The following is a 19,351-nucleotide window of genomic DNA, read 5'->3' on the forward strand; positions in this document are numbered from 1 at the left end:
CCCAAACAAAAGTACTATTTAGTTCATTTAACTTCTTAATCTTTGAAAACTCAAATGACGTAACCCGATCGAAACAAAAGCTATGACTTGGGTTGCCCACTAATCAACTAACTCAAATTTTCGAGTTGTTCCAAAAACATGTCTAACTAACTCAACTCATAAAAATTACATAGGCACTACTATAAAATATAAAAATTGATTGAAAGTGATAGGACTTGCAGATTTGACTCAACTGTCTGCTTGGTTTGTTTTTTTTCAAGTGAATTAGAGAGGCGGATCTGATTGATACCCATTTGCCGATTGGTTCCTTTCATGTTGGTTTTACAAAAGGGGTGAAGATCACCAAAAAAAACTCTCATTTGTTGAACGAGAGTGTTGCGCGCTTGCATTGTATACCTAAATAATAGAATCAGTATCAAGCAAGGCAGGTACAAGCCAAATCAGGCTCTCTAAATAGACTGAGATCAGAGTCTCAGATACATCTTTTACACAAGCTCACAATAAATCCTCTATAGAGCACTATAATATAAACATTACTCTAAAATGGAAGAAAAAACATACAAACTTCAACTCTGAGGCTTTCCCTGCAGCCATTTCTTCCACCTACATCGCCTTCCTCGTCTCTTCTTGCTGCAACCAACTGTAAACGCTATCGCTACCGGCACGGTTGAGCGAGCATGGAGGGACCAAAGAAGCCGAGGTGGCTGACTTCTCGAGGAACTGCCTCTGTTTCTCATCAGCAATGCAAAGCAAGGACTCAGAACACACTTCTAAAGCTGATGGGGGCGGGGTCGGCTTGAAGTCCAGAAGCTTTGAGTACTCTGTGATTAGCTGAAACATGTAAGCATAGACGGTGTCCATGCTCAAGCTCTCCATGAAATTCTGTCCCTGTTGTCCTATGGCCTCGGCCTGTTTTGGACATACATTTTATACGTATCATTCTTAAACATAGCCTCATATCGCTCAATACACTCCATACTTCCTGATCAAAACGAGTGGAGATTCTTTTGAACATATGATAGAGAAAAAATAACATACTCTACGGGCAGATTTGGTTCATGATTCTAATTCGAATAAGTTTGGGGCTCAATGTCCTCACTGTCACACGTTCCTCTCTCCAATTGATATGAGATCTTACATTCCACCCCCTTTGGGGCCAACATCCTTGTTGGCACACCGTTCAGTGTCCACTCCCTTTCAAGGCCCAACATCCTTACTGGCACACCACCTAGTGTCCACTCCCTTTTAAGGCTCAACATCCTTACTGGCACACCACCTAGTGTCCACTCCCTTTCAAGGCTCAACATCCTTACTGGCACACCACCTAGTGTCCACTCCCTTTCAAGGCCCAACATCCTTACACACCGTCGGGTGTCCACACTCCCTTTCGGTGCTCAACGTCCTCGTTGGCACACTGTCGGGTGTCCACACTCCCTTTCGGTGCTCAACGTCCTCGTTGGCACACTGCCGGGTGTCCACACTCCCTTTCGGTGCTCAACGTCCTTGTTGGCACACCGCCGGGTGTCCACACTCCCTTTCGGTGCTCAACGTCCTCGTTGGCACACCGCCGGGTGTCCACACTCCCTTTCGGTGCTCAACGTCCTCGTTGGCACACCTCCGGGTGTCCACTCCCTTTCGGTGCTCAACGTCCTCGTTGGCACACCGCCGGGTGTCCACTCCCTTTCGGTGCTCAACGTCCTCGTTGGCACACCGCCGGGTGTCCACTCCCTTTCGGTGCTCAACGTCCTCGTTGGCACACCGCCGGGTGTCCACTCCCTTTCGGTGCTCAACGTCCTCGTTGGCACACCGCCGGGTGTCCACTCCCTTTCGGTGCTCAACGTCCTCGTTGGCACACCGCCGGGTGTCCACTCCCTTTCGGTGCTCAACGTCCTCGTTGGCACACCGCCGGGTGTCCACTCCCTTTCGGTGCTCAACGTCCTCGTTGGCACACCGCCGGGTGTCGGCTCTAATACCATTTGTAACAGTCCAAGCCCACCGCTAGCAGATATTGTCTTCTTTGGGTTTTCCTTTCAAACTTCTCCTTAATTTTTAAAACGTGTCGGATAGGGAGAGGTTGACTTAAAACTACAAATCTACCTCAAATTTGTATCAATGGTTAGTCTAGCTTTTTAAAGTTTCAAATTCACAGATAAAACCAAGCCAATACTTCTCTATATAGTACAATTGCGGGAAGAAGAAAGATATAGTGATAACCAAGAACCAAGAACCAAAAAAAGAAGATAATGAATACCTCAGATAAATGATCATTTCCCCAGTCAACAGCATGCTTAATAGACTCGCACATATTATCGAAGGGGATGGGCCAGTAGTTCTTCAAAGGATCAAGACCACGGCTGAAGAAATCTTGATATAGGGGTGAAATAATCAAAGACATTGAACCACATGAAAGAATGTACTTCAAGCTCACAGACCAAGCGAACCCTTCAGCATAGATTTTATACCTGCAGAAGCAGACAAACACATGGTGGGCTCAGCTAAGACAACAAAACTGACATGTCTACGTCTCCTAATAGCTGAATTTGGTTAACTATTCAAAAGAATCTTCACCGGTGGTTGCATTGTTTAGATAGCTTGGACTGCTCAAAACCATCTCTTGCTTCTTGATCCCAGTCCTTCCATCAACAGAATGGTTATCTCAGTTCTCAACAATTAATTGTTCACTTATAATACAAAAATGCAGCAAGAGAAATTGAGGGTTCCAGTTTGAACCTGACGCATGATCTGAGCACCCCACTTTATTGAGTGATTGCAAGTCAGCAACTCGGTACGAACAGGGGAAGCAACATCTGGATTTCCCTTCCAATATGCTCGAGGTAACTTGCTCGACCAATTCGAGCTTTTTGAACTTTTCTTGATATCTTTAAACTCTTCCCCCCATGATCTTATGTTCACTTCTGGCCTGCATCAGATTCCCACATCCATTGATGAAATATAGCATAAGTTTCCCCATCACATAACATAGAATTGTTTGAGAAAAACACCAACCAAGACAAGAATTCTAAAAGTAATATGATCAAATTGCTTCAATAAAATCTTATATTTTAAAAAGTTTATAATAAATTCGAGTCTATCTAGTCTCTATATCTTATAAACTTTCAAATAAGTTTATAAACTTTCAATTTTATGTTTAACAATTCATATTAACTCTATGCAGCATGCTATTCGGTGTATTTTTTTACCTTTGATCTTTAGTAATTGGACGAAAGGTCAATAAATCTAAATACTATTCTTTCAAACTTAATCCAAACAAGAGTCCTAATTAAGTCCATGTCGATTTTTAATCCACTATTTTTTTTAAGATCTATTTCAAAAGTAATTTTAAAAAGTTTACCATAGTCGCTAAAAGAAAGAATGAATGAATATTTTTTAAATAAAAGGCAGAGTTAGTATTTTTTATGGTTCAAAAGTTTTCAGACAAAAAGTTAAAATTGAAGCATGAGACAAATCAAATGACCAAAGCAGTGAAAGGATATTATGTCATACGCATAACATACCATCCCCAGAAAGACCAATCGGGAAATGGAATGTCAAAGTGAGCGTCGGTCGTGCAATACCGAAACAGAGGCAGCGGCATGTCTTTGTTCTCAGTCCGATTGATAGTCGGCCTGTCCATACAATCAAACATCATGTCCACATCCGGCACCATTCCAGGGAACCTTCTCAGCAATTGAACCAAACCCCAGATCGTGAAAATCGCCCTGCTCTGCACACAAGCATAATACATATCCACATAAAGCCTACCCTCCACGATCACAACACGAAACGCCGCAAATTTCATAGATTCATCCAAGTGTTTCATCGATATTCGGCTTCGAGCCCACGGATCCAGATCGTGATGAATCCAGCGGAAGAGTTCAGGGCATTGGTGAGTCGAAACAGCGGAATGCAAAGGTAATCGAGTAGCAGTGTTGTTGGCGTAGCGGCAAGCGAGGTAAGAGCAGTGGATGATCTTGACAGTTCTGGCATGGCGAGTATCTTCGCTGAAGATTTTTGGCGGGAACAAATGCCATGGGGTTGGATCCAAGTTGTGGCCAGCAACAGTCTTGGTTTGAGCAGCAAAGTCATCCACCTGAAACACAGCAAAGAAATCAGAAATGGAATCAGCACACAAGGTGTTCGAAGAAATGCTGCAATAAAACAATGGAGTGGCAGACCTTGTAGCAGACGAGGAAAGTAAGGGCAAGGAAGGAGAGGGCGACGACGGAGGGGAGAATGTTGGAGGGAGTGCGGGAGGAGAGAGCGCGGGATGTGGGAGGTCTATGTAGCGGAGCCATGGCGGAGATGTGAGGATCTGCATTGTGTGATAAGGTAATGGAATGGGAATTGGAAAATGCCTTATTTGGAAACTCAATTTTAGAGGCTCACATTATGGTTCGTCCGTCTTTTCGGTGGACAGGTAAGATTCAAATTTCTAATAGTTGCACAAGCTAAAGTATGTATGAGATGGAGGGTCATGATTACATGGGCCACTAGATATGGTTCGTTTGGGCCCGTTATCAGTAGTGAAAAAATGTTTTGTTCCCCTCTCCATCAGTGCTGGGATCTCACAATTCAACCCCTTAAGAATTCAGAGTCCTTTTAATCGAGATGGGATCTCTCTAGCACACTGTTCGGTGTTCCCAACAAGGTGGGATCTCATAATCCACCCCCCTTAAGGGCTCAAAGTTCTCGCTAGCATATCACTCAGTGTCTTTAATCGAGATGGGATCTCACGATCCAACCCCCTTAAGGCTTAGAGTCCTCTTTAGCATACCATTCGGTGTCCCCAACCGAGAAGGGATTTCACAATCCAACTCTCTTAGGAGCTAGAGTCCTCGCTAGCACACAACTCGATTTCTGACTTTAATACCATTTGCAAATGGCCCAAGCCCATTACTAACAGATTTCGCCTTTGCCCATTATGTAAACGAATATAGTAAAAATAACATTTGTGCTTTCTTTTAACCAATGGCTAAGATTCTATGTATTTATACTTCGTTGTCGCACCCACAATCGTTAGCTTAGTCACAAGGACGGGGATGTCGAAGGTGCGATTGAAAGAAAATTGAGTTATTAAACTTACGAGGATCCGGGTGAACTATTAATTTTTTAATACAATATATGTCATGATGGATGCATTTGCTCAATTGACACGTCTAAAAGAATTAGACTTATTGGATATCAACGATTCATGCAAGGATACTATATGGTAGCTTACTTTAGTAGTAAATTTAGCTCGATATCATCATGTAATTTCCTTTAACTAGTCAATCAAGTGAAATTCGGATTTCATGGACAATATTGGCGTATGCTCGCTTCAGAAAAAGTTTGAAAGAAATATTTTAGAAAACGAGGAAGAAAATATGATTAAAACAATTTTAAAGAAAGAAGCAATAACAACAGCTTTGATAGCATATAACTCGAATAAGAATAATTGACAATTGGACAACAGGATTGTAAGCAACCTTAGACAACACATTCTAGACAAACATGACTGAGACATTAGACATACGGTCACAAGCAGCACGCCTTGAACAAGCATGACCGTGACAACTACGTAAAACTATTTTTTTTATATTTTTAAATATTAAACTTAATATATATAAATAAATGGTATTTTTATTTTTGTGGCAGAACGTTTTTTTAGTGTACTTTAAAAAAAATAATAATAAAGCTATAATAATTTTTAGAATAATTATAAATATAACTAGACATAACTTAAATGGTAGTAATAAATGTATTTTGTCATTTTCATTAATCATCAAGCATTGATAATTAATTAATAATCTACTTTTTTTTTTTTCATTAATCATCAACCAATCATTAATATTTTACATTTTTTATTTTAATTAATCGTGATTAAGAATTGCAATGATTTATTTTTATTGCAATTATAAAAAAATATTTCAATTTGGGCTAAATTAATAAAAATACAATTTCAAAATTTTTATTAATACTCTCCATAAAAAAAAAAAAATCAAAAACACCTTTAAATTTTTTTTAAAATTTTAAAATACTTTTACAAAAAATATTTAAACTTAAACTTAAAAAATTTAGAGATAATTTATGAGTGTCAAACATAAACAATTTTCGTCTATATATTGATGGTAAGAATATGACTCAATTACTCCGACTACTAAACTTAAACCATAAAGATTGGATTGGATTAAAAAAAAATTTAAGTTAGATTGAATTTTTGAAAAACTAAAAAAAATTCGGTTCAAATTCCAAGTTGACGTTTTGTTCGTCAGGTCAACCTAATAGCTCAAAAATAGAATTATAATTCAACTCAACCTTAATCCAACCCGTGTACACTCCTAACTAAATTTTGGGAGTGAAATTTCAGTTCCCAAAACGCCCTTCCTAAATGAAGCAGCAAAAACCAGAGGAAAGTACAGAACTTATCCAAGCCTTTCTGTGCTGAATTGAATGATTTCAGATTGACTTATAAAAGTTCCAACAAAAGCTATGGATCTCTATTTGTTTTGTGAGATTCTGATGGGAAAATTTCAGCTGCTTCCTATTTGCTCCTCATAGTAACTTGTGTTGCCCATTCACTTGCTCCACTGTTCTGGGAGAAGCTGGCACATTCAGTTGGCACTCTGACCTCACCGTCACGAGCAATTTTTTAAACTGTTCGTGTCCTTCTGGCATCTGATGAATCGACTTTCTCTCTCCCGGGTCACACGAGTCGATGTGCTGCAGTTTTCTCATCTCTACCTTGTCCTTAATTCTCTGCAAGACAATTGGAAGCAATGAGTTCACTAGAACAAACACTCTGTATTAAAGAGATTTAAAGATCTAAAAGTAAATGAGCGTCCCCCCAACATGGGGGGTGTTGGGGGGACTTCACTGCACCATTTCGATGGTTGAACTATGAGCGATGAATCGTGGTTGTCTAGCTGCACGAACTTCCTAGGGAGTGAAGGGATAGGTCGAACAAGAGGGTAACGATGAACCGTGGTTGTCTAGCTGCACAAAATTCCTATGGAGTGAAGGGATAGGTGGAACAAGAAGTGAGCGATGTGCACAAAATTCCTAGAGAGTGAAGGGATAGGTAGAACAAGAAGTGAGCCATGTGCACGAAATTCCTATGGAGTGAAGGGATAGGTAGAACAAGAAGCGAGCGATGTGCACGAAATTCCTAGAGAGTGAAGGGATAGGTAGAACAAGAAGCAAGCGATGAACCGTGGTTGTCTAGCTGCACGAAATTCCTAGAGAGTGAAGGGATAGGTAGAGCAAGAGGCGAGATGAACCGTCGTTGTCTAGCTGCATGAAATTCCTAGGGAGTGAAGGGATAGGTCGAACAAGAGAGGCCAGAAAAACTACTGAGTCATCCATAAGATTGAATACCGTATATGGAAGGGCGGAATGGATCATCAATAAGAGGGATCGGAAGACTTTCTTTTCCATAGGGATTGCATACCCGTATTAATCACTTCACAGTAGAGAACACAAGGGATGAATGATGATCGACCTACCTCAGTTTTGCATCGGTTTACCCGCTCGAGAAACTAGGCTAACGCTAACAACCCGACTACCAAAATAACTAATCGCTAGACCGTGAACAAACCAAGATGATGTTGTTCTCATGGCTAACAAATACAGCACAACACAGACAAACATTATGATACGAACAACCAGTAAACATCAAAGTTCCATACTTTCAGAACAAATTGTTCACTCCTAAGATTATCAAGTGTTCATCCAGAGTTCAAAATTCAAAAACAAACCTGCAAGATTCTGGATTCGAACTGGGGCAGACCCATTTGAGAGACTGTCAAAGATCCAAACAAATTCCCAAGCAATGCAGCATCCGATACAGCCAATCCCGCCGTGAAACCCGCCGCAAACCCACCCAAGAAGCAGTCACCGGCTCCAGTAGGATCGAGCTCAGCCGCCGTGAACGGCGCAATCTGCAACTGGCCGCCGTTCGAATACACCGTACACCCTTCCTTCCCGTTCGTCACAAGAACAGGGCAAAACTTCCGCACCTCTTCAACATCCATAAACGGCGCTTCTTCAGCAGAAGCCTTCAGAAACCCAATTCGAGGCAATAAATGGAAGAATCCACTCTCCTTCAGGTTCACATGCTCCACAGTGCCATCAATTTCATCAAAAACTCGAATCAAAGACTGAATATCAACAAACACAGCATCACAAATCTCAAGCATCCGCGTAAGAGTCTCGGGGAGAATCTCTCCACCAACGCCCACCGCCATTCCAAAATCAAATCTAAAATCAGGAAGATCCGAAGGCAAAATCGGAGCACAGGCCGCGATCCTTTTCAGAATCCGATCTCCATGGCCATCGCCGGCGATTGAAGAACCGAAAAACGCACGAAACGTAGTCGTCTTCGAATCAGCCACAACGATTGGGGTCTGGTTTGTCGAATAGGCGAAATCAGCCCCCACCTTCGAAACAGTGAGATAGGGAACCGATAAACCGTCAAAGACCGTGGAAATAAACGAGGCGGCGCCGCCGAGAGACTCGGTGACAACACGGGCGTCGCGAATGAGGAAATCATGACAGAAATTGCCGACAATCAGGGCACGAGGAGGGAAATTAGGGAGTGGGTCTTTGGAATCGGTCACCATTTGGGGAATGTATCGGTGGGTGTTGGGATCATGGGTGGAAAGAGGAAGGAAAATGGGCTAAGCCGCCATGGGAGGAGGATCGGAAGAAGCGGAAGAGAAGAAGAGATTTGAAATGGGAATGGATGAATGAATGTAGGAATTTAAGGACAGAAAAATAAGGAGTCGTGTAAGACGGAGAGAATGGTGGCGGGAGAGAGGGCGACGCGCGCCGGTGGAGAGATTTAGATTCCAAAGGTTTTTTTTAAAAAAATTGGTTTTCATGGAATTATTCAATTTAAAGCATTATTTGTTTTACAATTTCTTTTTTTACCCCTTCCGTTTAAAAAATCATTTATAAAAATATTCTCACGTACCTAAAATTAATAAAATTTCAACAAAAAAAAAAATAGTCCTTTATTTAATACAAAATTTATTTGATTTCCAATTAAATTACAACTTTAATCCTTAAAGTTTCAATTAATTTTATATATTAATTTCAATTTTTACTAATAAACTAATTAATTTTTTAAAAAAATTGAAGAACTTGTGGATATATTAGTTACAAAATTGAGTGTTGAGGGACGTTAAATTTGTGATTTAATATTTTATTTATTGATTGATTATTATTCATTTCAAGCTTTTTAGTTAAAAGGGGGGAAATTAATATTACTTTTTTCCTTTTTTATTTATCATTTTATTTTACTTGAAACGTCAAGTTCGGTGCACATTTACTTAATAGGCATTAAATTATGTAAACGCTTTACTCTATTTACTTCAATTTATTGGTTTAATTTGCCAAATTTAGACATAATTTAACTAATATTAGTAACTTATTTTTGGCTGGACAGATCTAGGATCAAAGTGGTGATTTTAACCTATACTGAATAAATATCTTAATTTCTTGGGCTAATCAAACAACAAATGTTTTACTTACCGAATCATTCGCTAGCAGATATTGCATGTTTTAGCCGTTACGTATCATCATCAGTCTTACAGTTTTAAAACGTGTCTATTAAGGAGAGGTTTTCACGCCTTTCACACCGTTATAAGAAATATTCCGTTCCCTCTCCAACCAATGTAGGATCTCACAATCTACTCACTGAAGACTCGACATGCTCGCTGACTCACCTCACCAGTGTAGAGTTGTTCTAATACCATTGGTAACATCTCAAGCCACTACTAGCCGATGTAAACAAATCAAGTAATATATTAATAAACAAATATTTTACATTTTTTTAAATAGGTCACAATACTTAATACTTATGATTAACAATAGTTTGGATACTCCAAAAAATAGATCTAATTCCACTTCCCGCTCCAAATTTTTTATAATTAAATCAAAACACATCTGGAAAAAAAGAGGATACCTCAATTGGGGGAGAGAAATACCACATGACCCAATATATCTGACAAGTCGCACTATAGATCAGCCCACGATGCATCTTCATCTCCAAGACTTCAAAAATGGACTTTTGGAATACCAACCGGCATTAAAGCAAACAAAAAAGAATTAAGTACTATAGCTCACTTTGATGTGGGGAAGTGTAGCTAGGGGTTTATGGTCTTAATAATACTTATTATATAGTACTATAGCACATTTTGATGCGCTAAGTGTAGAAAGAGAGGAAAATGAAGAGAGAGAGAGAAAAAGAGTTACTTGATAAACTTGCAATCTTAAACATTAAAAACTTTTGAAGTTGGTAAAATTTAAATAGTGAACATTGTTGAAGTTATAATGGACCACTAAACTTCTTACGAAAGTATTTAATGCATTACCAAACTTATAAAATTGGTACAACAATTAAAAAAATCCATAAAATGATTTAAAGGAGACACCTACTTGGGTATTAGCTCTCTGTCTAATGCCTTAGCGTTTAGTGCAATACCCCAAGGACCATCTAAAATCATTTAAAATCTCAATTCAGACATATAGTCTTTATCTTAACCCAAAACAAACAACAGAGGGCCACCCCTTCGTCGTATTTTTCACTAACTTCCAACATGGTTAGCAGAGGCGATTTGGCTTTGATCAAACTGCAAGTCCAAGGGTGGAATTAGATTTTAAGAATGACTGACACGACGTATGAGAGAGATAGCGATGCTTAAGGGTAGCAAAAAAAGATACCAAAATGGTCCAAGGGGAAAAGGAAATGATATAGGGAGAATCAATATAGGAAACAAAATGTACTGCTAATCAGTTGATGGTACTTAAGTGAAGCCATCTGCAGATACCACGCATCCGAGTATGATTGAACAGAATTGAGCCAACTCGTTTTTGGGTGTTCTCACTCCAAGGCTTTTGATGGGTTTTCCCTTCAAGATATTCGTCTTAATTGGAACGTTATTGTATATCTTTATAATGTTTTGGAACGTTATTGTATATCTTTATAATGTTTTAGTATTTAATTACTGTTTTTATGTATCTTGTTTCCGTAGTTAATTACTGTTTTTATGTATCTTGCTTCATTCACCCTCATCTTCTACCAATGGAGTTAGTATCTCTCGGCATTAGTCTCTTTTCATATTTTCAATCAAAATTTTGTATCAACTAAAAAACAAAATTCACCCCGTGAACAGGCTCAACAGTCCAAAAACATGAGATCCCATATCAGTTGGGGAGGAGAATAAAACATTGTTTATAAGGATATAGAAACATCTACCTAGCAGACGTGTTTTAAAAACTTTAAGGGAAAAATCAAAACGGAAAGCCCAAAGAGGACAATATTTGCAAGCGGTGGGCTTCAACTGTTACAAATGGGTATCAGAGCCAAGTTCGGGGTAATGTGCCAGCAAGGAAGCTGAGTCCTGAGGGGGGTGGACACGAGGCAGTGTACCAGCAAGGACGTTGGGCCCCAAAAGGGGTGGATTGTGGAATCTCATATCAATTGGGGGAGGAAAACGAAATATTCTTTACAAGGATGTGGAAACCTCTTCCTAGCAGACGCGTTTTAAAAACTTTGAGAGAAAACCCAAGAGAAAAAGCCTAAAGAGGACAATATCTCCTAGCAGTGGGCTTCGGCGTGGGCGGTTACAGAAAAAAAAAAAAAAAAAAACTTTAAAATATTACCAGAACTCTCAAAAGTAAGAAGATACGTACAGAGACTCACGAGTTGAAATCTTCGACTAGTAAAGTGGCTTTCTTCTGCTTTAGAGTTTAGAATACTAGAGAGAAAAGGATCAGAAATTGCATACCTGGTGGAGTAGTTGTCCGTCCTTTGAGAGGTGGGAATCTGAAAGCACAAGGCAAAAAAGACAAAATATCAATGAATGGCACTGACAGAATGGTTAGGTTAGGAATCTGAAAGCACAAAGCAAAAAAGGCAAAACATCAATGAACGTCTCTGATAGAATGGTTGGGTTAGGAATCTGATACCACCTTAAATTTAAATCAGCACTTTTGAGGGATTCCAACAACTGCATTCACAACCGTCGCCGCAGCATTTCCCTTTTCTAATTCCCATGCTTTTTAAATTATTGCTTAAAGAATTGGAGGAACCGTAAGAAGAGGCAACCGGAAAAAGAGTACCCTTCATTTTACTAAAGGTTCTGGCAGCAAACACCAAGAAGATATTCCACAGCAGAAAAATGTTATCATCCACTCACTTTGGGCATTCAACATGAGCTGTTATGCATGAACTAGGACTCTAAACAGGATCTCATCATACTTTGAACAAAATTTGGTTGGCCAGAGGGGAACTTAAACTAACAAGGTCCCTTTTCAACATATTTTACTGAACAGGATTTGGATAAACAAATATATAGAGAATGATGGTACCAGGTTCGCTATTTTTACCATGAACTTGCATCTGCGATCAAATTTGGAACTCTTGTTTATATCAAACCAAATAGACGGTTAAACTATGATACAAAATATTTGGAAGTTAAATTTATATCACATAAATATTTTCAGTTCATTGCAGCGATTACATGAAAACCCAGTACACATCATTTTCACAATAGCAGTCATTACAGGGATTGCATAAATCAAGACCCGTAGAAAATCTACACATTATTTACCGAGCATTAGCAAAATGTCACGCCCATGCAAGTTATAAATGCAAAACTATCTTCGTCAACCTAAGCGAATTCCCCCCATGAAGCTCCTTGGATCAGGACAGTTGCCCGAAAACTGAGCTTGTGAGAAGTCAAATCCAGGGTTCTGCAGAGAAATAAGTAATGCAGATTAAGTTTCAACATTTCATAACATAACTGACACTTGATTCAGGACTTCTGACATCTTGTAGAAAAAGAAATGTGTTTGTGTCTTTATAAGATATCATAACTTTACAATAGCAGGCCATACAAAGACATAACAACACTGCCAATTGGGGATATATAAAACCAGCACCTAATAAAATTTTAGTAATTAACAATAACCCAACAACTCTCTCATCCATAATTAATGAACTACCTTTCACCATGTGTGTAGACTTGATATTCAGAGTAGACAACGTTTGTAGTTACTAAACCAGAATCAGACAAGAAACGTCATATGCAAAGGTTGAATGCAACCCAATAGTTATTCCTATTCCATCCAAAATAAAACTAAAAGCTTAAAAATACGAGTGATGCAAACCATCCCTTAAACTCAGGATAGAGTTATGGGAGCCTTTCTTTCCACTCCATTGGGTTCTATAGGTTGTCTCCAAAGATAGGCTCAAAATGGAGTAGCCTTACAGGGTGAACTCTTGAGCTGGGTCGTGGATGAGGTAAAGACATAATTGACCTCTCTCATATCAGCTTCTACAGTGGAAAAACCAGGTCATCTATCCTACATCAGTTGGTACAAGAGCACGCCAAAGGTTCAAGTCATCCCGTGAGTGCCTTGAAGGAAGACCTCTATCTAAAGGAAAGCAGATAATGTATCACTCGAACATAAAGTTAGTCTATTGAGTTGGGAGTTTTTTCTCACAATAGTTGGGTGCAGTGCCCCTGAATAAGTTTTTAGAGATGTCTCAAATGATATGGGCTTTAAAAAAAGAAAAAAAAAAAACAAAAGAACACTTGCAGAGTATGCTCTCAATGGACCTTAGTGATGTATAGATTAGACCAGGCCCTCTCTTATCGGAAGCAAACTTTGGAAGAATGTTTCAGCTACTCTACATTATTTAAGATAAAAGTTGGAGATCTCATGTTTGAGTTCAGAGAAGAAGTTTTTCTGAAGGATAGGAGGAGGAGGACGCAGGGATTCTCATAAGTTGTGCTACATTGTTAACGACCTCTGGAACTGCAGCTCACACACAGCAACTCAGTCCACCAAGCCTATACTGCAAAACTATCAAATCATTAACATTTTATGGAAAGCTTTCCTATTCTTCTTATCAGGCCAACAACGTGAATATGATTTTCCAGACAGGTTAGCCTCTCCATCTGTCTCATAGTTATGACAAGGCACATTAGCTTCGTCCCAGAAATCAACATCGAGAAGTTATCAGAACATCTCACTAACTATTTACTCATTAAAATAAACCTCCTAACCATGAGCACCAACAACTAAAACCTAGCCTCGTAGGATGAAAAATCTATTTGGATAATTGAAACAATCGATCTTCGAATAAAAACGCTAAACATGCTCAAGAAGGGAAACAAAAAGTACATAAATCAAAACAAACATGGAAAACACAAAAGCATAAGCATATTATCTAGAATACATCAAAAGTCTAGAGTAAAAAAAAGAACAGACCTCCTCTTGAAACCTTTGGAGCATAAGGCGCTTCTGCTCGAGATCAGTGGTGTATGGATCAAGCTGACCCTGACCCTGTATAGGAGAAGCCCATGTCTGACCCTTGTCCCTCTTCTGCAGTGTAATGTGCATTATGTCATCCTCTGCCACCCAAAATAACCAAACAATTACATTACAAAATAGACAAAAGTGGAGCAATTAAAAGGGGAAGATAAAAAAGAGACACCAAAACTCAGTCCCATGAAATTTGTTTGGTGTAAAAGTATAACAACCAAGACTCCATTTAGTCATTAAAGTGAGAATTTGCAATCACCTAAGGTCCAGAAAGAAGAATCCGTCTTCACAGGGCAAGTAAGATGGTGCTGCAAATCAATGATTGAAAGCAATTGGTACGATCATAAACGAAGCAATAGATCAAAATTTCAAAATTAAATCCTTAAAGATGCAACGATACCGACATTGAGATAAGGAGGATTCCCCTTGATGCCAACCTCGACATGCGTAGACTGAATCTTGCAGTAGAATTGCTTCGAATGAACATTTGGAGGCAAATTAATATAAATGTTAACCTCCTCCAGAGTCTGATCCCATTCAAACACTTTCTGACCTGAAAAACCACGACCAAGCGAGCACAGAGATCAAAAGACTCATACAACATTGAATTCATTCGTTCAAATTGAAAATTCAGAAGATCCAATTGATAAGAGTAGAGAGAAAACCGTTGTGGAGGAAGCTATGGCGCTTTTCTGGAGCCAATTTCTCTGCCATTTCTTAGGGTTTGCTTCTCCCCTTTCCCGCGAATTTCACAGAAGCTTTTCTTTTCCCTGTGCCTTCCTTTTTCTCCAACGAGAAGTTCCGGTCTAGCGAAGCTTCTGGTGAATGCATTAGAATTTTATTCCTGAACCAGTCCCAAACTTTTACATATTTGCGTTTTGACCCCTTAGGAGAAATTATTTGAAACTATTTTCAAAATGGGTTTTTCCCAAAAAAATATTATTCGTAAAAATATATTTTAAACATTATTTTTATTTTTCGATTGGGAAAATTATTTAAAACATTTTGTATTATTTTTTTGCAAAAATTAAAGATCCACTGTAGACTCTATTTTTTATATATTTTTTAAAATATTGCTTTCTAAATAACCTAATTTTCATTTTTTAATATAATTTATGTATATATATATATAACATTTTAATTAATTCAATAATATTTCATAAAACTATATTATTTCTAAATAATCAAATTTAAATATTATAATATAGTCGGTAAATTAATAAATAAATTAGTTTTGTACCTTAGGGTTAGCAAAGTAAAGGTAGGGACGGTGAATATAATATCCGTTTCTGATTCAATTTAATTATTTTGAGAGAAATTTCTTTTTACTCCTCTTAATTTCTCATTTAAACAGATGAGTTCCAGCTCGTTCGAAGATGGTGTTGAATAAGGTAGGAAGTTGATTAGGTGACATGTTGCGAAAATGGTATAAAAAGAAGTTCCCCATAAACTAAGCAATACTTTCCCCTTCATTTCCGGAGTAAATCTTTCTCTTGGAAACTTCAATAGACAAACTCCATCATAGGCTTCTTTACTTTTCTTTTTAATTAGCTTTTTTTTAATTAAAATTATAAATTCACCCCTAACCTAAATATATTATTATCCAATTTCAATTAAATCTAAAAAATTCTCCAATTAACCCGTTACAGTATTACATTATTTATAAAGTGTTTATACTGTACAAGGAATGTTTCATTCTTCTCTCAAACCGACGTGGAACCCCTTAGAAGCTACCATTGTTGTTGTACACCACCTGATGTTTGGCTTTGATACCATTTTAAATATCCCAAGTCCACTGTTAGCAAATATTGTTTGTTTTAACCTGTTACTTATCGCCATCAGCTTCACGGTTTTAAAACGTGCCTATTAAGGAGAAGTTTCTACACCCTTATAAGGAATGTTTCGTTTTCCTCTCCAACAAATTATGACATCGGGCGGTGTGCCAACGAGGATGTTGGGTCCCAAGTAGGTGGGTTGTGAGATCTCATATCAATTAGAGAGTGGAATGAATCATTTCTTATAAGAATGTGGAATTAACTCTTTGTTAGATCCATTTTAAAATCATTAGGCCATATATATATACCATTTATATTTATAATAAAAAATAGGATAAATTACATTTTTAATATATTAAAAAAATACACATTTTTAATTACATTTTAAGATATAATAATTAATAATAAAAACTTTACCCTATTTTTATTATTAAATATGTATATATATATATAGACAGATGTCTTTCTTGATTACCAACGACAATAATAACAATTTTTAATTAAAAAAACACCCATTAATACGACTAAAAACATTAAATTAATAAAAATTGTCAGTATAAGATATTCCAATTTGAGGCAACATTATTGAGTAGTTTAGATTCTAGAAATATTCTCCAAATCTTCAAAACATAAAAACATATATATATATATATATATATGAGCTTAAACGGATCATGGTCTTAAAGAGAAAGGCTTAAGCTTTCGAATAATTCCATCAATGGCGGACGAATCAATGAACACAAATTTAGACGCAAATGGCGAACTGGTAGCTGTCATATTCGGAGTCACCGGGTTGGTCGGAAAAGAGTTGGCCAAAATGCTTCTCTCAACCGCTGGCTGGAAAGTCTACGGCGTCGCACGGCGGCCGGATAATATCAGCCCCATCTCCGATCCCAACTTCCACTTCATTTCTTGCGATTTGCTCGACCGCCGTTCGGCTCACCTGAACCTCTCACCCGTCCGCCACGTCACCCACATGTTCTGGATCACTTGGGCCGCCCAGCTCCGGTTCGATTCCCAGGATTGCTCTGACCAGAACAAGGCCATGTTGGCCAACGCCCTCGATGCTATTCTCCCGTCGGCGTCGGCCCTCCGCCACGTCTCTCTGCAGACCGGGGTCAAGCATTACGCTTCTCTCACGAGCTCCACCAGCAGCGGCGGTGGGGAGGTGGTTTATAGTGAGGACAGCCCGAGAGCGGAGTCCGGGAATAATTTTTACTATGTGTTGGAGGATCTCCTCCGCGAGCGGCTGTCCGGCTACCGGAGAGTGGTGGCGTGGAGTATTCTCCGACCGGGTTTGATACTGGGTTGTTCGAACCGGACTTTCTTTAATTTTATGGGGAGTTTGTGTGTTTATGGCGCGATTTGCAAGAAGTTGAAGATGCCATTTGTGTTCGGCGGCACGGCGGCGTGCTGGGAGGAGGTTTATATCGATGGCTCCGATGCTCGGCTCACGGCTGAGCAGCACGTGTGGGCCGCAACACAAGCAGTTGAAATAAATGGTACGTAACACCTACATCGAGCTGTCATAAATATAAATATAAATTTTTTTTTATAAGAGACAATTTCATTCCTAATTGATAAATATAAATATAAATTTAATATCTGTAAAAATACAGCCATCACAGACAGGGAAGCATTCAACGTGTGCAACGGGTGGAGCTTCACGTGGAAGGAGATATGGGGGGCGGTGGCGGAGAAGCTTGGCGTGACGGTGGGGGCGGAGGACGAGAGGATGTTTTCGCCGGAGTTCCATTATACGGAAGCTATGGCGGAGAAAGGGATGGTGTGGGCGGAGATAGTGGAGGAGGAAGGGCTGGTTGCGACGGAAATGGGGGAGCTGGCGAATTGGGGATTCTTGGACAGCTTGTTTAGGCTGCCGGAAAAAATGGTGGCGAGTCGAGCCAAATCCGACCGGTTAGGGTTCACTGTAAAATACAAGATGTTGGACTCCATCTTGTATTGGATTGATGTCATGAGACACGACAAATTGATTCCGTCTCCTTAATAATATTACGGTTTTTTTTCTTTTAAATTATAAAAAATATTGTTATTTAGTTTTAAAAAATATAATATTATTTCTAATTTTTAATAAGTATTCTATAAAACAATCGCTTTAATTTATATTGTTTTTGTTTTAGTTTAAGTATTAGAATGTGAGAAATTAAATCAACTTTTAAAATATTTTTTTTAATAAAGTTGGACCTTAATTTATTATTATTATTATTTATTTATTTTATATAGTTGGGAATAGCGGCGGAGATTGTGATGCTCCACATGTAGCCGTTGACCGACGGATTGCATTATAATTAATTAAAGGAAGCGCCAGACAAGACTTAAGATATATTTTTTTAATATTATAATATATATGTGTGTGTGTATTTATTTATTTATATATAAAGAACCGAGTTAATAGTTGTCCTGTTCTTTGCCATAATAAATTATTAATTAATATATTTTATATATATAAAAGATTAAATTATAAAATTTGGGTGTATTGTATAACTTCATAACATAACCTAAATCATACAAATTGGGTTGCAGGTTGACATTTCTCTTCTCGGGTCAATCCGACCAACTTGAAAAATAAGGTTACAACCCTAATTTTAAAAAAATTTAAAATATTTAACGTTTATTATCGATATGAGTGATGTGATGTGACTTGTAAATATTTAATATTTCAAATACTATAAAGGATTGAATTGGGTTGGATGGTAAATTCTATTCAAGCTGTTTGGATCGTCAGTCCGTTCAAGTTGGTCTAAGATGAAAGGGTATGTTGGTCTTAGAAATGAAGATAACCCAATATTTAGCCGTTCAAGTTGGTCTAAGATTGAGTTGGGTTGGATTGTAAATTCTATTCGGACCGTTTGGCTTGTCGGTCTGTTCAAGTTGGTCTAAGATGAGAGGGTAGGTTGGTTTTAGAAATGATGATAACCCAATATTTAGCCGTTCAAGTTGGTCTAAGATTGAGTTGGGTTGGATTGTAAATTCTATTCGGACTGTTTGGCTTGTCGGTCTGTTCAAGTTGGCCTAAGATGAGAGGGTAGGTTGGTTTTAGAAATGAAGATAACCCAATATTTAGCCGTTCAAGTTGGTCTAAGATTGAGTTGGGTTGGATTGTAAATTCTATTCGGACCGTTTGGCTTGTCGGTCTCAAGTTGGTCTAAGATGAGAGGGTAGGTTGGTTTTAGAAATGATGATAACCCAATATTTAGCCATTAGAAAGAAAGCCCATTGGCTGACTTATCTTATTGAAATTA

At 38.4% G+C, this 19,351-nt stretch overlaps 4 protein-coding genes across 4 annotated transcripts; 1 reads left to right on the plus strand and 3 right to left on the minus strand.

The window, feature by feature from the left end:
- Window positions 1–341: 341 nt before the first annotated feature.
- Window positions 342–4,369, minus strand: LOC111469414 (O-glucosyltransferase rumi homolog). The gene is made up of 6 exons (XM_023114664.1): window positions 4,176–4,369; window positions 3,516–4,090; window positions 2,731–2,920; window positions 2,569–2,633; window positions 2,252–2,462; window positions 342–909 (listed from the first exon to the last, which is right to left on the minus strand). The coding sequence occupies exons 1-6, from the start codon at window positions 4,293–4,295 to the stop codon at window positions 604–606; spliced, it is 1,467 nt and encodes a 488-aa protein (XP_022970432.1). The 5' UTR covers window positions 4,296–4,369; the 3' UTR covers window positions 342–603.
- A 1,971-nt stretch (window positions 4,370–6,340) lies between these two features.
- LOC111469415 (inositol 3-kinase-like) lies at window positions 6,341–8,821 on the minus strand. The gene is made up of 2 exons (XM_023114665.1): window positions 7,734–8,821; window positions 6,341–6,735 (listed from the first exon to the last, which is right to left on the minus strand). Exons 1-2 carry the CDS (start codon window positions 8,595–8,597, stop codon window positions 6,532–6,534), a joined length of 1,068 nt encoding a protein of 355 aa, XP_022970433.1. The 5' UTR covers window positions 8,598–8,821; the 3' UTR covers window positions 6,341–6,531.
- A 3,618-nt stretch (window positions 8,822–12,439) lies between these two features.
- On the minus strand, window positions 12,440–15,136 carry LOC111469416 (nudC domain-containing protein 2-like). Its single transcript, XM_023114667.1, has 5 exons — window positions 14,979–15,136; window positions 14,718–14,866; window positions 14,573–14,621; window positions 14,260–14,402; window positions 12,440–12,735 (listed from the first exon to the last, which is right to left on the minus strand). Exons 1-5 carry the CDS (start codon window positions 15,025–15,027, stop codon window positions 12,649–12,651), a joined length of 477 nt encoding a protein of 158 aa, XP_022970435.1. The 5' UTR covers window positions 15,028–15,136; the 3' UTR covers window positions 12,440–12,648.
- A 1,640-nt stretch (window positions 15,137–16,776) lies between these two features.
- On the plus strand, window positions 16,777–18,096 carry LOC111469437 (3-oxo-Delta(4,5)-steroid 5-beta-reductase-like). The gene is made up of 2 exons (XM_023114698.1): window positions 16,777–17,590; window positions 17,708–18,096. The coding sequence occupies exons 1-2, from the start codon at window positions 16,807–16,809 to the stop codon at window positions 18,094–18,096; spliced, it is 1,173 nt and encodes a 390-aa protein (XP_022970466.1). The 5' UTR covers window positions 16,777–16,806.
- The last annotated feature ends 1,255 nt before the right edge of the window (window positions 18,097–19,351 follow it).

This window comes from Cucurbita maxima, unplaced genomic scaffold (assembly GCF_002738345.1).
Source record: "Cucurbita maxima cultivar Rimu unplaced genomic scaffold, Cmax_1.0 Cma_Scf00040, whole genome shotgun sequence".
Taxonomy (NCBI): Eukaryota; Viridiplantae; Streptophyta; class Magnoliopsida; order Cucurbitales; family Cucurbitaceae; genus Cucurbita; species Cucurbita maxima.

Coding starts and splice junctions, on each gene's coding strand:
- LOC111469416 (XM_023114667.1), bottom strand. CDS start 15,027: ATGGCAGAGAAATTGGCTCCAGAAAAGCGCCATAGCTTCCTCCACAAC. Junction 14,403..14,572: donor TTCTTCTTTCTGGACCTTAG/GTGATTGCAAAT, acceptor TTTGGGTGGCAG/AGGATGACATAATGCACATT. Junction 12,736..14,259: donor TCCAAAGGTTTCAAGAGGAG/GTCTGTTCTTTT, acceptor ATTTCTCTGCAG/AACCCTGGATTTGACTTCTC.
- LOC111469414 (XM_023114664.1), bottom strand. CDS start 4,295: ATGGCTCCGCTACATAGACCTCCCACATCCCGCGCTCTCTCCTCCCGC. Junction 4,091..4,175: donor CTTTCCTCGTCTGCTACAAG/GTCTGCCACTCC, acceptor GCTGTGTTTCAG/GTGGATGACTTTGCTGCTCA. Junction 910..2,251: donor GAAATGATCATTTATCTGAG/GTATTCATTATC, acceptor TGTCCAAAACAG/GCCGAGGCCATAGGACAACA.
- LOC111469415 (XM_023114665.1), bottom strand. CDS start 8,597: ATGGTGACCGATTCCAAAGACCCACTCCCTAATTTCCCTCCTCGTGCC. Junction 6,736..7,733: donor TCGAATCCAGAATCTTGCAG/GTTTGTTTTTGA, acceptor ATTGTCTTGCAG/AGAATTAAGGACAAGGTAGA.
- LOC111469437 (XM_023114698.1), top strand. CDS start 16,807: ATGGCGGACGAATCAATGAACACAAATTTAGACGCAAATGGCGAACTG. Junction 17,591..17,707: donor ACAAGCAGTTGAAATAAATG/GTACGTAACACC, acceptor GTAAAAATACAG/CCATCACAGACAGGGAAGCA.